Raw genomic sequence first — 17131 nt, 5'->3', positions numbered from 1 at the left:
AAATCTTGTCATTTGCGACACAACAGACCTTGAAGGCATTATGCTGACTGAAATAAGTCAGACAGAGAAAAACAAATACTGTATGACCTCACTTTTATGAGGGGGTCTAAAAAAAACCACACACACACCAAACTCAGAGAGAGAACAGAGTAGTAGTTGCCAGAGGTGGGGTGGGGGATGGGGTGGATGAAGGTGGTGAAAAGGTACAAACAGCCAGTTATAAAATAAGTAAGTCCTGGGGTGTAATGTATACCATGGTGACAGCAGTTAATACTGTATTGTATATCTGAAAGTTGCTAAGAGAGTAAATCTTAAAAGTTCTTATAAGAAAAAAAAAAAAGGTATAGCTATGTGGGGTGATGGATGTCAACTAGACTTATTATGGTGATCATTCTGTAATACATACATATATCAAAGCATTATGATGTACACCTAAAACTAATACAATGTTATATGTCAATTATATCTCAATAAAATAATAAACTGTACATTCCAGGGCAAACAAAGAAATTAGGAGTACAGAGGGCACAGTCATCAATTCTGCATAAACACACCATGAAGAGAAGGGGATACTTATGGAGTACCTGCTGTGAGGAGGCTACAGGGAGGAAAACGTTGACAGGGTAGTATGGAAAACCAGAATATTCTGTTCCTTGAGCAATGTGAATAATGGAAGCTTTATTTTAGTCAAACTGTACCAGGCTCTAAGTCCTTCAAGGGCATGGATGTGTCCTTTTAGTTTTTGTGTCCCTGACACAGGGCCTGCTACAAAGGATGCCCTTCGTGTTTGATTAATTATTGGTGAAAGAATGAATGACCAACCCTGATAATCCTGTATGCCATTTTAGAACAGAATCAGAAGTGTCTCACATGAATTCCTTAACCAGAATTATTTTTGCACAGAGCTCTCACTGCTTCTCCTCTGTAAAGTTATTATTAGTTTGTGAAAACTTTGTTCCTCTTAAACAAGACTCGGCCATCATATTTGTGAAGTTGGACATTAATATGATGTTTAAAAATTACTCCATGGGGGGGGGGAATTATTCCAGAAAGTTATTCTCTATAAACAAAAAAGCTGTGTGTTTTTTTTAAATCCTCACCTGCGGGTATTTTTCCCCATTGAGTTTTGGAGAATGGAAAGGCGGGGGAAGGGGGCGAGAGAGAGAGAGAAAATTGATTGGTTGCCTCCCGAACACCAGGGCCAGGGATGGAACCTGCAACCCAGGTACATGCCCTTGACTGGAAATGGAACCCGAGACCCTCTGGTGTGCAGGCCAACGCTCTAACCACTGAGCAACACTGGCCAGGGCAGAAGTAGTTTCTATTTTAGCATGTTTAAGAAGGAGTACGGAGAATCTGACACACAGAAGAGAGGCTGAACACATAGTGCCTGTGTCAACAGAGACTATGAAAGGCTGCACCCAAATTCATCAGCACTGAGACAAAGCAGGATTTGGGAGTTGTGGATAGGCGAGGACAGGGCAGTGCCTGGCAGAGTGAAGGGGCTGTTCCAATGGTGCCGGCTGAGTAGAGCAAGGGACAGGGCTGGGCACCTGGTCTGGTGGATCCTGAGATTACAGCGGGTAGGGCTCAGGACACCGAACCTTCTTGGGGAGGGCACAGAGAACTGCCTTGTGGGTAGGACACAGGACTTCCTCCAACTAAGCAGGTAACTGAGTATAAGTCCCTCTCTTAAGAGTCCCTGTTGTCCTGCACCTCAGACCCGCAACAAGCTTGGGAGGCAGATTTGAATCATTCCAGCACCGCCCGTGAAAACAATGCGTGGGAACTGAAAGTGGCAGCGAAAACCACCTCACGACGATGGAGAGTGCAGCTGGAGGGGTGGGGGTTCCAGCCCACTTTAAGCTTCCAAGAAGAAATCATTCTGATATAGTTTAACTCAAAGCCTGCGTGGGCAAGAGGCCACAGTCAGAGGACAGAAAGGAAACAAAAGTCCGTGGCCAAAAATAACTTTCAGGGTCAAGACCCCGAGGCCCGGATGCTCGAAGAGGGGCAACCTCCTACAGCTTTCTATCTTCCAAAGACTAAACAAGCTGTCGCTGACTGCAAGGAACACACCAGTCTGGAGGTGGGTCCAAAGGCTCCATTTTAATCCACTCTTTCCTTTTCCTAAAGGGGGTTCCAGTGAACAGAGCACCAAAGCCCGGGGAGGTCAGGCCTTCCTGTAGACGCGAGGCCGTCAGGAAGGCTTCTTCAAAGGCTTCCTTACCCATCCATCTGCCTTCTAACTGTTCTAAGTCACTTCAACCAAATGAAAACCTATTCATATTCCTAAAAGGGCTTCCGCTAAAGCCACATCTACCGCTGTTACCGGTGTGCAAACACTAAATATTTCCAGGCTAGCTTTCTCAAAAACATCTGCATCCTTAACATGAAAGGCCTGTAACAATCTCTTTATAAAATCCCTTTCCAATTTTAAAGTAAAAATGTCATAAATGTTCAAAGAATGCTCCTGGACTAAAAAAAAAATAAAGGTTATGCCTAACCGGTTTGGCTCAGTGGATAGAGCGTTGGCCTGCAGACTGAAGGGTCCCAGGTTCGATTCCGGTCAAGGGCATGTACCTTGGTTCTGGGCGCATCCCCAGTAGGGAGTGTGCAGGAGGCAGCTGATCGATGTTTCTCTCTCATCGATGTTTCTAACTCTCTATCTCTCTCACCTCCTCTCTGTAAAAAAATCAATAAAATATATTTAAAAAAATAAAAATAAAGGTTATATTGCTGCTAATAATTAAGGTAGTCCCATTAATACTGAAATATGCTTAACTAATGTTTCATGAATCAAAGTATTGATTGAAAATCCATCACACATTAAGCACTTTTACCTTTGGTATTAGTTTCCAAAGGTTTTATTTTAAAAAATCTCTCAAAACACAACAATCCAAAACCTATGGGACACAATGAAAGCAGTCCTGAGAGGGAAGTTTATAGCTCTACAGGCCTACCTCAAAAAACAAGAAAAAATGGTAGTAAAAAAAATCTCTTTTGTCTGGATGGCTCTCAGATATAATTTTATAATTTACATATGAATTAAAAACAGACACATATATGAGAAAATGTATGCATATGAATTGGAACAGAGAAAAGATTAGCAAAAGGACCCAGGAAAACAATATACAATGTCTTTAGTTTTCCACCTTCTGTGAGAATATTCCATTAAAGGAGACTAATAAATTTATCAGTTCACTTGATAGAATTTTTAGTCTCCTGATAATTTTCCCATTATTTCATAAGAACAATCTTTAGAATTAAAGAGAGGTTTTATTATACCTCCTAAATAAATGTGCCCCACATATGTTAAAACTATCAACATTTAATACTTTCTTCAAAAAGCACTCCTGATGTCTTTGAAATCTACTCAGAATAGGAAGCAGTTACTTTAAAGGAAGATAAGTTAAAATTGATAAAATGGTACTTCCTGAAACTTTAGAGTTGTCTTTGAGAAAAGTCAACAGACTCTGTAAGTATTAATAATGCTCCAATAAAAAACAAGAACCTCACACTCCAGGTGCATAGCTATCCATTTCAGCATTTTTCTGTTTTTTTTCCCCTCCATGAGGTTTTAATAAAAAAGAACCAAAAGCTTTTTTTCTCCTACAATTTTGCTGGAAATAAAATCACAAAAATCAATCACAACTGCTTCAGTGCCTAGGGCAGAAGCTCTTGGTCTCGCCGCACAGCAGGCTGCTCCTGTGTGACTACTGATGCACAAACTCTGCGTTATTAAAAAAGCAATGGAGTGAAACAAGACACCTACAGCGGGCACACACCTTTTCCCCACATTCCCTCAAAGTGACGACCTTATATACGCACATAATTTCCCATCTGAAAATTAAGAAGACAAACATCACGCTTACTTTCTCTAAACGCTCTACAGTAGCCCAGGAAGGATAACAGAAAAAACAGGGCACCCAGGAGGTCTGCACGGCCCACAACACCAGCAACCTTAAAAGAAGGGGAAGAAAAAGAAATTTACATTAAAAAAAAATATTTTTAACAAATCCTAAACTTAGGAAATACAAACAAATTCCTTAGAAATAGAAAAAAAACCTTATCAGACTCTGCCATCTCTATTAAAATAATCTGCGTACCTGCAACAGCCTGTGGTCTTATCTTAGAATCAGTTTTCGTATGCTTTTGGTCTAGGACTTAACTGTTTCTAAGAGAAAGTCGGATTGCTTAGAACCCACTGATGGCTACTGTGTGGGCTGGACAGTCAGCGATGCACGTACTGTACGCAGCAGAAGCCCTGTTACTTAGCACCCTGTCCCCAAGAGCAGCAGAGACCTGTGTTTCTGATGTCTCCAAAGTGGACTGTCAAGTGGAAAATGCTATCAGCTGAAAGGGAATGATATTTAAAAAGAAAACTTGATTCGAAACATGAAGGGAATGTGGGAAATTAGGGTTAAAAGTCATCAGGCAGATAAAAAAGACAGGAATAATGACTCAAAGCTGCCTCTGCTACCTTTTCCTCCCTTCAGACCCAAACCGACGAAGTGGGTTAATCTGGAAAGAATGCTTCAAAAGCTATCGACAAGACAAAAGCAGAGTAACATTTCTACCATTCCTCCCCCATTTTCTACACCTGATGACTGTCCTTCCCTTCTTTATATTAGTGACAATGAAGCCATATGCAATTCGAGTTTCATTTCTTCCAGGCTAATTACTCCAAATAGTGTTCTCCAAATGTTTCGTGGCAAATGAAAGACGCAGAATTCCACCCATGAGTATTAGGTGGTTTATGTGGCATTCTTTACTAACTAGCACCTGGATGTGACATATATCCAAGTGATACTTTAGGTATCACTTTAATGACTGGTAAGTTCACCTTTTCTTAAAGGGCATATGTGATATATGAGATACAGAATAAAGACTATTCTATAAATGGAAATAAGATAACATACAATGAACATGAAATTACTATATTAACATACCAGAGGCCCGGTGCATGAAATTCGTGCACTGGGGGAGGTGTGTGTGTGTGTGTGTGTGTGTGTGCGCGCGTGTGCGTCCCTCAGCCTGGCCTGTGCCCTCTCGCAGTCCAGGAGCCCTCGGGGGATGTCCGACTGCCGTGGAGGTGGGAGAGGCTCCCGCCACTGCCGCTGCACTTGCCAGCCATGAACCTGGCTCAGGGCTTCTGACTGAGTGGCACTCACCCTGTGGGAGCACACTGACCACCAGGGGACAGCTCCTGCATAGAGCATCTGCCCCCTGTTGGTCAGTGCACGTCATAGCGACTGGTCGTTCTGCCTTCGGTCGATTTGCATATTAGCCTTTTATTATATAGATGAACCACGAGTGTGTATAAGCAATAGCTATAAAGAAAGCCTTTTGGGAGTTTCCTACCACATGAGTTAGATGTGAAAGCTGAGGGCAATCACACATTCTGATCTTGAACTCCTGATGCAGGTGCACGTGGCAGCCCGAGGTGTCCTGCCGTCTCTGAGAAGACTGAAAGGGTCGATGACTCCAACCTGTGAATGCCACCCACATCCAAGAGGGAACTAAGGACAAAGGCTCAACAGGTCTGAATGACTATGCCAGCATGCCGGAGGGTTAAACAGTGCAATCACTTCACGAGTGAAGTAAATATGCAATGAGAGTTCTTGAATAGTCTGGCCTGTAACTCACTCAGTGAGGGATACAGTAAATCGGGAGTGCAATGAAACCGAGCAGAGCACACAGTAGGTGCTGGCTCACTGTTAGTTTCCCACATGAATCCCAAATTGTGCTTCTATAAATGTGAGGGGCAGAAAGGAATGAAAACAGGACACAGCAGCTGAGGGTGAAGCAGGTAGGAGCTCCAGAGCACCTTGGTGAGTGAGGGATGGAGCAGCTGGCCCCGTGGGCCTGCCGCCAGGAGAGAGATGGGAGAGAAAGAGGGCATCTTCCAGCTGTGGCTATCTACAGAGCCTGAGGATGGCCCGGAACCCTAATTCCTTAGGGAGAATAAAACAAGCAAAGTCAACCCAGAGAAGCTTATCCAAGGGGGTCCTCAGATCATGGAGGGACTGGGGAGAGGGTTCAGAGAAAAAAGGTTCCTGGAAATGAGTGAAGGGGAAGGAAGTGGTTTGGATAAATACAAGAATAGGGGCCAAAACAGCCAACCACTTGTTACCTAGGGGCAGTTAAAGACTAACCTTTTAGTAGGAGTTTCCCGCTACACTGATCAGATATGAAATGCTAAGGGCAGTTATACATTCTGATCTTGAACTTTTGATGCAGGGTTCACTAATGTGAACTTTAAACATCATCACTTATTTTTAAAACAAATAGTCTTCCTTTGGCTAGCTGGTGAAGACACTACCAAGTTTTAAGCAATATACATTACATTGTCTGACGTAAAGAAAAATGGGGTTTAAAACACTATGGCAATTGTTTTAAAGTAAAAAGAGTATTTAGTCCTTACAATAAATTTTTCACATATTAAAGAGATTTCATAGACAAGATTGTAAAAGGCTATCCAAGCAGACACCACATCTAACTGGGAAATGGGCATGAGTACAAAGAGACTTTATTCTTCCTTTCTGATTTTTGCATAATATATTTTCAAGCAAAGTTCTTTACAAAGGCTATTTTTTTTCTAACAAATAACCTGAAACATTCATATCAGGATTTTGAAGGGGTTCAGAACAAATTTCCCCACAATGCACCATTTTGGCATGCTATTTTGAGCTGAAGGCAGTTGAGACCCTATGGGCTCAGGAGAAATTTTTGCTCTTCCCTTAACTATCCAGAAATCTAAATTGGGGGCCTTGCCCTTAATGACTTATTATCAGAAATAACTTTTCATGAACTACCTATAGGGCAGGGCAAACTTCTAATTACTGAACATCTGCTCTTATCATCCTGCAAATCCCGCCCCACCACCCCCCAAGGCATCTCACATCATTCCTTGGCACAGGATGCCTTACATACCTCATTTTCCCTTTTCTGTATCTGAACCTTCATGTATGTGGGATCTCTGACTTTCTCATGGATGTGGGGCTCCCGTACATACTTAAGTAATTAAATTTGGTTATTTTCTCTTATTAATCTGTCTCATGTTGATTTAATTATTAGACCAGCTGAAAGAACTTAGAATAAAATTTCTTCCTCTCCTACGGTTCTCTAGAGGAATCACTGCCAACCTCCTCCTGCCCCACACCCTCCCCCGAATCCTTAAGGTGGCTCACTTTTATTCCCACTAGGAACAATGTGCACAGGGGCCACAGGGAGGAATTAGGAGAAGGTGACAGGGAGAATGTTTCCCCACCCAGCGCTTTCAGCATTAAGCTCTGTGTTTATTGAACAGGCAGATTAAGGAGGCCTGAGCAGCCGAAACCGGTTTGGCTCAGTGGATAGAGCGTCGGCCTGCAGACTGAAAGGTCCCAGGTTCGATTCCGGTCAAGGGCATGTACCTGGGTTGCGGGCACATCCCCAGTGGGAGATGTGCAAGAGGCAGCTGATCGATGTTTCTAACTCTCTATCTCTCTCCCTTCCTCTCTGTAAAAAATCAATAAAATATATTTAAAAAAAAAAAAAAAAAAAAAGGAGGCCTGAGCATCCCTCTCTGATACCCAAATTCAGGCAACTTGACATCTTCATCAATGCGCTGAAGAAAACGAAAACTTACAATTGCCCTGTGTCCTCAGGGACTGCTTCCTGGTCTCCAAAGAGACAAGGGACTAGGCCAGTGATGGCGAACCTTTTGAGCTCGGCGTGTCAGCATTTTGAAAAACCCTAACTTAACTCTGGTGCCGTGTCACATATAGAAATTTTTTGATATTTGCAACCATAGTAAAACAAAGACTTATGTTTTTGATATTTATTTTATATATTTAAATGCCATTTAACAAAGAAAAATCAACCAAAAAATGAGTTGGCGTGTCAAAGGTTTGCCATCACTGGCCTAGGCAACCCCCTCCCTTAGCTCCCCTCCCTCTTCTGGTGACTAGTGTGTTGGAGCCCTTCCCTACAAATACCTCAGAGTGATTTGGGGTGGCATAGCTGAAAATAAGAGACATTCATATGAATTGGAAAGCAAAATAAAACTGATTACATGTAAGCATATATGCATAACCCGTGGACACAGACAATAGGGTGGTGAAGGCCTGGGGCGGGGGTGGGCTAGAAGGGGTCAATGTGGGGAGAGAGGGGGCATATGTAATACTTTCAACAATAAAAATTTAAAAAATAAAACAACAACAACAAAAAAGGATTACAATTATTTTACTACCAACTGGAGACCATGAGGTAGGAAGTCTGTAGGGTGTGACTGACCGATCTGTTTGCCTAGGGCTATCCCATGGCCCCCTTAGTCTTAAGCAAAGGGGATGGCTGATCATCCCAAAGACTGGAAAATGTAGGCTCTTTTTTAAAAATCCTCAACCAAGGATATGTTTTTTATTGGTTTTTATAGAGAGAGGAAGGGCGGGAGAGGGAAACATCAATGTGGGAGAAACATCCATCAGTTGCCACCCACATGCGCTCCAAGGATGGAACCCACAACCTAGGTATGTGCCCTGACTGGGAATCGAACACACAACCTTTTGGTGCATGGAACAATGCTCCGACTGAGTCACCCAGCCAGGGCACAGAAAATGGAGGTTCTTATTTTCAGTGTGCAAAAGCATTCTCATTATTAATGTCAAGACACATAACACATAAATGTTAATATACGGAAATTTACAGTACTAACACTGGAGGGGCCTACACTGCCACTACTTTCCCTTAATAAATGTAAACAGAAGCAGCACAATTACTCCCAAATCCTCAAGCCTCATCCCAGATCAATGTTCAGTGGGGGTGGGAGGTGGGGATGCTGTGCCCAGGCCAGGCCCCAGCCCACAGCACAGGCGGCCTCCTCGGTCCTGGCCTGGAACACTCTGAGGAGCTCTCCCTCCATCTGATTCTCTGGGTCCTCCTGCTTTATGCTCACTTTAAAGCTGGGTTACATGGAGAGTGGAAAATAACAGGGAGGTGTAGATAAGAGGAAACTGAATACCGACTATTTGTCAAAACAATGGAAGGTGAATATATAAATGATCTGTCTTAGGAATGCTAATTTCTAATAAGCCTAAACTTTTCCTTGCATTATGAGTTCGAATGACTTTCATAGAATGGAAGGGTGGGAGAGATTAAGAAATTTTTCCAGATACTCCCCTTTCTCCTATTTTTAAACATCGCAAATGTAGAATTTTGGTGGTAACATCCCTGGATTGCATTTATCTGGGGAGGTGTGTGCACATCCAGTTATACTTGTTGGCATTTCAAACTTGTTTATAAACTAACTTCTCAATATTTAAAATCAGAGTTTTAGAAAAACGTCTTTGGTTAATAATTCAAATATTTGCTTTTGCTTTTAAGATCACACAAAATCAGATAAGTACCAAATCAGTACTTCTGCCAGAAATTCCCTTATTTCTGATTAATGTGTACACTATTTCTGAATCCCAACAAACATTTAGACCATAAAGAGAACTAGGACAGAAACAAATTCTAATTTGAACACAAATATATAGCTTGCAGCAGTTCCCAGCGTGTCAATACCTGAAGTCCTCTGAATTTGCTGAAGTAAAAAATTATGAGAATTTTTTAAAGCTTTAAAGTAGATATTAGAAGAACACTGGAAGAACAATTCCACAACCCTCTTAATACCAAAGAATAGGTAGTTTAATAAAATTTATAAAATCAGACGCTCAAGGCAGGAATTCTGCTCAAACTTTTGACACTTAATTCCAAGAGGCTCAAAGCACTTAGTTAACGTGTAGGTATTTAAATAACACATGAAATGCAGAAACGAACTGTGGAGAAGTCATAAAGCACATGTAGTATTTTATATGAGGTACTTCATGCTCACAGAATGAATGAGCAAAATAAAATCTTTTACCTCGGCAAACATGATGACTTACATTTTCAAAGGGTTCCCATGGAGGTGGGGGTAGCGTGGTTTCTGAAACCCCCATATGGTTTGTACCACATATACTCAGCAGCAGCTCAGTGGAATAAAGGCATGGCCCACAGGACAGCGGGTCAGGCCCATCAGGAGCTACCAAACCACATGTCAAGGGGAGGAGAATAATGCAGGGGGCCAAGAAGAGGAGAAGGAAGGTGGGGAGAATTCGTAATTCCACAGCAGGACTTGGGGACCCGCTTTCTAGTTCAACTCAGAGTATGGCGGCAGCGTCTCTGCACAGACCTGGGACAACCAGGTTTCAAGTTCTATTCCTACATCCGCCAGCCACATGACTGCCCTGGGATAAGTCCTTGACCTGTCCTCCCAGGCCAGTTCCTCTTCTGTAAAGTGAAACTGTGATGCTGCCCCATCTGATCCCACAGAGTTTTTGTGACAATCACGACAGTGTGAGAAAGTATTTTGCAAACTATAAAGCTCTCAGCTAACACAGGAAAATGGAGAAAGGTAATGTTGGCCTCTGGCTTGTATACCCCAAAGCCAGGCAACATTCAACATGCATACCTTTGCAGTGTGGGTATAGGAGGGAACCAGAGAGCATCACCAGCGGGCAAACCAGGCTGCCATTCTAAAGTCTTGGTCAATTGGGGTCTCTGCATTTTTCCATAAGAGAGACCTGCTGGACCTGCATACAACTGTCTCCAACGCCTGGCAGGGCACCACCACAGCTCCACGAGCATTTAAAGGGGGCCTGTGTTAGGAAACAAACCCACACAAGTGCAGATGCCGCGGGTGGGTGATACTCACACACTCGGTGTGCACCGGGTGCACGGCAAACAGCAGAGCGGCCAGCAAGGAGGACCTGGGGGCCAGGTTTAACCTCCGGCCTTTGCTGGTGTACTGCAGGCCGCCAAACAGCACCGAGAAGACATCCACCATGAGGACGGAGATGCCAGCGTGCAGGAGGATGTTGACCACGTGGAAACTCACGGGGTGGAAGCCTCCCGACAAATAGTAGTTAATCCTGTAGCAGAAGAAGGGTGCTCACACCAGGCGCGCAGAAGCACATGAAATAAAATGCGAACCATCTAAAGGAAAAGGCTGGTGAGTAAAAAATACTAAAAGGAGAAAAGAAAGACGCTGTGCAATGTTGGTTAAAATAACACCCAGCTAAATAGTGCTGCTACGCTAAGAAAGTTGGAGAGAAGGTAAGAACAATTAGCTGCAGAGGGGGAAATAGATGACAAGGGGATCTCAGAGGAGTGGGACAGAAAATACGTGGAGAGGGAAATCGAAAGGAAAGCCAGTAAAATTTTTAAGTGCAAAAAAGGCAAGACTGCAAAAAAAATGTATCATACATTACTCATGGCTATCCCACAGGAACCTGGATATAAGGCAGTCATGTAACTTGCTTATTCAAAAAAAAAAAAAAAGGTACTTTACAGTTTCTCTACCAGCCTTCTGAACAATGAACCACTTTCTCATTGTCAGGGATTCTTATTTCTGACTGCTTTTCCATTACCAGTGGTTCCATTTCATCATCTCCATGCTTCTTTGAGAGATCTACAGACAAGTATTTAATGCGTCAAAGAAATAGCGATGAATAGAAACTCTGTGTGGTGAATAAATCTATTTCATGCAAACAACTCCCTGATTAATGGGGAGAGTTAGATTGTTTTTAACTTTTTTTTTTTTGCCTATTGACTTGGTAACAGCAGGAAGATTGGTGCCTTTTATTTGTAGTGAAAAAAATGACAATTTCATGTGATGCCACATGTTGCCTGTCTCACAGTTTCCTGGGTATTCGCCAGCAAAGGGTCCAACCTCCAAGAGCTGTGAAAAATGGATGCTTCACCCATGTGCATGTCATCCTTGAGAGGGCATGCTAACCGCTGTATTGTTGTCCCACTTTTAGCAACTTTCCTGCCAGAGCAAGCCCTGCAGTAACGTTTCTACATGCAGGTTCTCTCCGTCTTCCTGTGACCTAACTCCTAATAGTTAGAACTGTCACGTGCTTCTTGGAAACCCATATGGGTGAGTGGCTTATGCTTCCCTAGGAACTATTAACTTGACTCCCAGACCCCGGGAATCCTGTCACATGCAACCTGGTATATTATAATGCACAAGCTGTGGGTGACCCTCGCATGCAGCCCACACCGTCATACCTCACCTGAAAGTCAGGACGGTGAGAGGTCGGTAGGACTTGTGGCTGGTGTTGCTGCTCAGCCGACTGCCCCAGAAGTCATGATGCCACAGGTCCCCAAGGGGCGTTTCTGCTCGGAGGTCCTGCAGGAACACAACCAGAGGACATTCAGGACAAAGGAGTCATGACTCCTGAACCCATAGCTAAGCCCTCACCAAGTCCCCTTCTTTAAAGTTCCTCATACCTCTATTCCCCAACCCTTCCACCACCTGGGTTGAGCCACCATCATCACTCACCTAGGACACAGGCAGGCCTGCTAGCGGGTCTCCTGGGCGCTCTGATACGTTCTCCACATTGCTCTTTCCGAAATGCAAATTGAGTCACTCTACCCACCTCAGCTTAAAACAGTGCTACAGCTCCCCTTCTCTCCCCCCTTTCTAGGACAAAGCTGATATTTTGACATAGATGCCACAGTCCCACCAGCCTCTGCAGGCTCATCTCTCGGACTCAGTGATCTGCAAATGGCCTTTGTCTGGTCCCCACACAGCTCCTGCTACCATCCACTCAAAGGCTTTGCATGTTCAGGTTTCCATCCAGCCGGTCACTCCCCAACTCTTCACAACTCCGCTCCTCCTGCCATTCATATCTCAGCCACTGAGCTATGACCTTTCTAAGCTGATGCCATTTCCCTTCCCTGCGTCTTGGGCATCTTGCACCCGTCCTCACAGCGCCCGGCTCACTGGTGATTTATAGTCTAGTGACTATTATCTGTCTGCCCCACTGCCCTGCGGCTCCGAGAGCGGGGACACATCTGTTTGCTGGGGGTACATGGAAGATGCTTCATCTATGCTGAATGAATGAATGGACCTTATAGCTAAATGAGATCACTATTACCCTCTCTCATGAGTGTGGATAAACATGTATTTAAGTTTCCCATTTTTGTCATGAGCTAAGCAGACAGTAATATTAAAGGAAAAACAACTTCCACATAATTTATTTATTTATTTATTTATTTATTTATTTATTTATTTATTTTTACTTGTAGCAAGAATTACTATCAAACTCCACTCATTGGGCCAGAGACCCTTGTGGTGTTTGCCAAGTCTTGCCTCTCACCTACACTTGTGTTCCACATAATTTTTAAAGATAAATATCACTATTTAAAAAATTATCCCTATCTTACTACTAAGGTAATTTAATTTGGTACTGTACTACAGATGCTTAAAAATGCATCTTTTTTTACATTTAAATATGAAACTGTGTCTAACAAGAAAAAAGGCAGGCAGGCTACTGTGGAGTAACAAAACTGAATATTAATTTTCTCTTTAAAGCATAACTAAACAGGAATATTTTAGGGACTAGAAATTATGATGTTCTGAGGACCGCATGATATATCAGTCAAGACTGTGCAGTAACCAAAATCAACTCTGATTAATGTGAGCAAAAAAGGAACGCTTTAAAGTGAGTACAAGGTTCCTGGACGCCCAGGTGGGCTGGAAAACCAGGTTAGGACGGTGCAGCCAGAAGCACACCCACAATTCCCACCGCTGGCACCTCCCTGAGGCTGCCTGGGCGACTCCAGACCCCACCTCTTTGCATGACTAGCTCCTCACTCCAACAGGTGGTACACCTGATGGGAGAGCCTACGTCTGTGTCTGTATCTAAACTGGACAGTCTTTGTAGCTTCTAACAACCAGAAGGCGGGGAATGCCCCAACCAGAAGAAGTATGTCAAATCGTGGCTGGTCCAGAGAGCACCCAGTGTCCATGGCACACAGTGGATTCAGTGAGTCCTGGCTACTTAAGTGCTTGCTGGCTCAAAAGGACAGGCTTGAGAAGAGGCAAGAGATACAAGGTTGGTCACCTGATGCCTACTCTGAGGCAGCAGTTCTCTTCGACTGGGTATCAGCTTCAGAGGCCTTGAGTGTACCAACACCGTCTTTGAGTCGGTTAGATATTTCTGGAAGGCCCTTTAATCCACCCACCAACTGAGTCCACTCAGTTACAAAACTGGAAGTCCACCTTCTTTTGCATTGTCCCAGAAGCACCTGTTCAGTAGTTTTGAAAGGGTCGGGCAGAGGCTCTTTCCTTCCATTTGAGCAGTAAATAAACACCAACCAAGTTCTAAATATTTGATTAGGTGTAGCCTACACAAGCAGGGCGCACTACAGGAAGGCCAATTTTTCCTGATAAGGATTTACGGAAAAGACGTGTTATGTCTGAAATTCCTGCTAACTTCACGTCTCAAAAAAATCATCTCAATGAAAGAAGGCAACTCAACCCTGCAAGGACGCATCTGGAAAGCAGGCTTTAACACCAATAACACCCGGTAACAGCCTGCTCCACATTACTGCAGGCATGGTGCCAATGAATGGAGAAGTGCCTTTCATGAAACAGGAAAAAAAAGGGAGGGCTAGCAAGTTGACAAAGGGGCAGTGTGATGCTCTAGAAAACACTGCCAAGACAATGTGCCATAGAGCGGACGACGTGGCTTCATCTGCCTTCCCCCACCCAGAAGGAAAGAGAACTACAGCCACCCCCCCAGGGCATCCCACATATGACAGAGCTCAAGCTGTCCTGGCCTTGCTTATCGAAGTTCTCCCATATGTAAGTTAACACCTTATATATCTTCCACTTAACAAAAGTGGAAGAGTCAAGAAACTCTCAATAAAACGAAGAATAAAAATTTTAAAGTAAAGGCATACCCTCGAATCCTTGTTAGGAATTCTATAGCTATTAAGCCACAAGTGTGACATACATAGTTGCTTAGGGCTATAAACTTCCTTCTTTTTCCTTTAAGCCTGGCTTTAAAAAGAACTGAAATAGAAACATCTGCAGGTAACTGCTGGGTGAATTGAGGAAAACTACAAATGAAGAAACTGAATTAAAAACAAGCATCAACAATGCTGTAGTTTGTGCCGTCAAAAATAGAGAAAATCAGTTGCAATGCATTAAAATAAAATATATGCAAAACAGTCATTCCTCCCACCCCTCCTGGAAAAGAATGTTTGTCACATAGACAATTTTTTCCAGTATTTTCAATGTGATAATGAATTTTCCCTCATTTGGTTGAATCCATGACTTCAAAAATTTGAGCATTAAAAAAAGTGTTACAAAGAGTTGCTACAATTGCATCTACCAGAGAGAAAAACTAGTATATTCCTTCAAACCCTCTTCATTGGTGAAGGCATACACATAAAATATCTGCTGAGTAACTAGATTGTCACAGGACTCTAACCTGTGCCATCTCCACGGTCTTTCTCCTCTCGGCCCCTGCCTGTCCCTGACTTTCTTGTTCCGGTTTTCTTTAAGCTCGCTGAAATCTTTTTCTTCCCTTCCCACACCGTATGGCTTCTTCCCTATCCCTAGGTAGCAAGTGGAAGAGATAGACTTTCCCTGAACCGATGTAGCACCCACTGGTGAGCAGAAGTGCTGGGATTTTGCTGATTCTGCAAATGTGAGTCTCAGAACACGAAATGAGCAGGAACTGCATCGCTCCCCACCCTCCAGCAGCTGTCAGCAGCTGTCCTGATGCTATCATCCAAGGACAAAGAGGCCAGCTCGCTGCCTGCTGCTGAGGATGTACCTTTTGGTGAATGATCACTGCAGCATATGTGTGATTTTCTTTTTTCCTGGAACAGTTCTGCCCCAGAGTTCGGGAGATTTATCACAAACCCTGAAATACTCGGTCTGCAATGCCCTGCAACACGCTTGCCTTGAAATCTTAGAACAACAGCCTCTCTGATACATGTGAGGCCTGTGGCCTCACATCACAGCGGGTATATGGGGAGGGTAGAGCCCGAGGTGAGGCAGGGGTTGGAGACCCTGCTGCCAGCAATGAAACGGGCCCTAAATCCAGGAGACACTATCTAAAAGAGATGGGGAATCCAGAGCACAACTGCAGCCCAGGCAAAGGCTTAACCCAAATTTAATAGAAAATAATTCAACACCAGTTTAGATGACTACTGAGACATAGGCAAGTGGTTCACACAAGTTTATCAGGAAGGAATTAAGATACGAACCTTATTGTTAACAATAGCTTCGGAGTCATCAAAGACAAACTCTCCATCATAGCTACGTGCGAAACACACGAGGGAAACCAATCCCACGACTAACTTCGCCCAGAAAGGAGGAACAGAGGATGGAATGACGTGCTCCAAATCGGCCTCCAGCTCGGCCATTTTGAAAACCGCAGGCTGTCAGTCTCTGCCTCCAGCATTATGCTGGTTAGAAATCTGCAAGAAAAATAACATAATTATTTACCAGTGCACTGTTCGGAATGCTTCCGCAGTGGGCATACCTTGAGTGAGGGAGAGTGAGACAGCCATGATGCTGCAATTTTAGAGCATGCACCCCTTAGAAAGTGTAAGTTGCAGTTTTCAAACTTCTGGTGGGCAGAAAAGGCACCTGGGACACATTTGGATTCTCCTGGGCCCAACTGCAGCCTACCAGACCGAAACCCCTGAGCGTCTGATGCTGGGTTATCTGTGAGAAACACTGATTTAATGGACTCCTACACTTATCAACCTCCTAATGGAAATAATGTTTTACAGTCTTGTAATCAGTTTACAAAATTAAAAAAAAAAGTTACCATCTTACTGCATTCAATCAAGAAATATTCATTGTTCGGTCTTACCACATTGTATGTGGAGGAAGGGTGGGGGCATGAAACATGATTGGGATGCTGAGAACTCAGGCCGGTTAGATGAAAATCTGGGGGAGAGGCGTTTAGTAGAGATAACGAGGCAGGGCACACAGATGGCCAGGTCAGTGGTTCACACACGGACGACAGGGAAAGGACAGAATGCTGTAGATTGACTGGTTTGAGGTAATACCTCAAAGGGCTGAGCTGTATCGAAAAGAGGAGGGGAAGTGATTCTAGGTGAGGCTATGACCTTCAATATCTGTGAAGGGGTCAAGTTAAAAATACACATTTATTTTTACCTTTTATTTCAAAGAGGCAAAATGTTAAAGCCAGACATTTCTGTCTCAGCCTTGCCACTTAGTCCCCTGGCCTGCTGGATGGCCCCTATCCCCTCAGGGTCCCCTTCCTGTGGGACTCTGCAAAGCGTCGTG

General features: G+C 43.6%; 1 protein-coding gene across 3 annotated transcripts in view; it reads right to left on the bottom strand.

Moving 5' to 3' along the window:
* The window catches only part of TMTC4 (transmembrane O-mannosyltransferase targeting cadherins 4), a 62049-nt gene that overhangs the window by 42644 nt on the left and 2274 nt on the right, over positions 1–17131 (bottom strand). For all 3 annotated transcript variants that reach the window (XM_070408644.1, XM_070408645.1, XM_070408646.1), the window contains exons 2-5: positions 16078–16290; positions 12084–12199; positions 10721–10937; positions 3876–3963 (exon numbers count right to left, since the gene is read on the bottom strand). In XM_070408644.1, coding sequence (XP_070264745.1) covers positions 3876–3963; positions 10721–10937; positions 12084–12199; positions 16078–16236 — 580 coding nt within the window. In that variant the 5' untranslated portion in view covers positions 16237–16290. The remainder of the gene's footprint in view (positions 1–3875; positions 3964–10720; positions 10938–12083; positions 12200–16077; positions 16291–17131) is intronic.

Source organism: Myotis yumanensis, unplaced genomic scaffold (genome assembly GCF_028538775.1).
Source record: "Myotis yumanensis isolate MYYU_CA2020_CCGP unplaced genomic scaffold, mMyoYum1.0.hap1 SCAF_3, whole genome shotgun sequence".
Taxonomy (NCBI): domain Eukaryota; kingdom Metazoa; phylum Chordata; class Mammalia; order Chiroptera; family Vespertilionidae; genus Myotis; species Myotis yumanensis.
The sequence above is the reverse complement of the archived record's forward strand: the minus strand, read 5'-3'. Positions and strand labels throughout refer to the sequence as shown.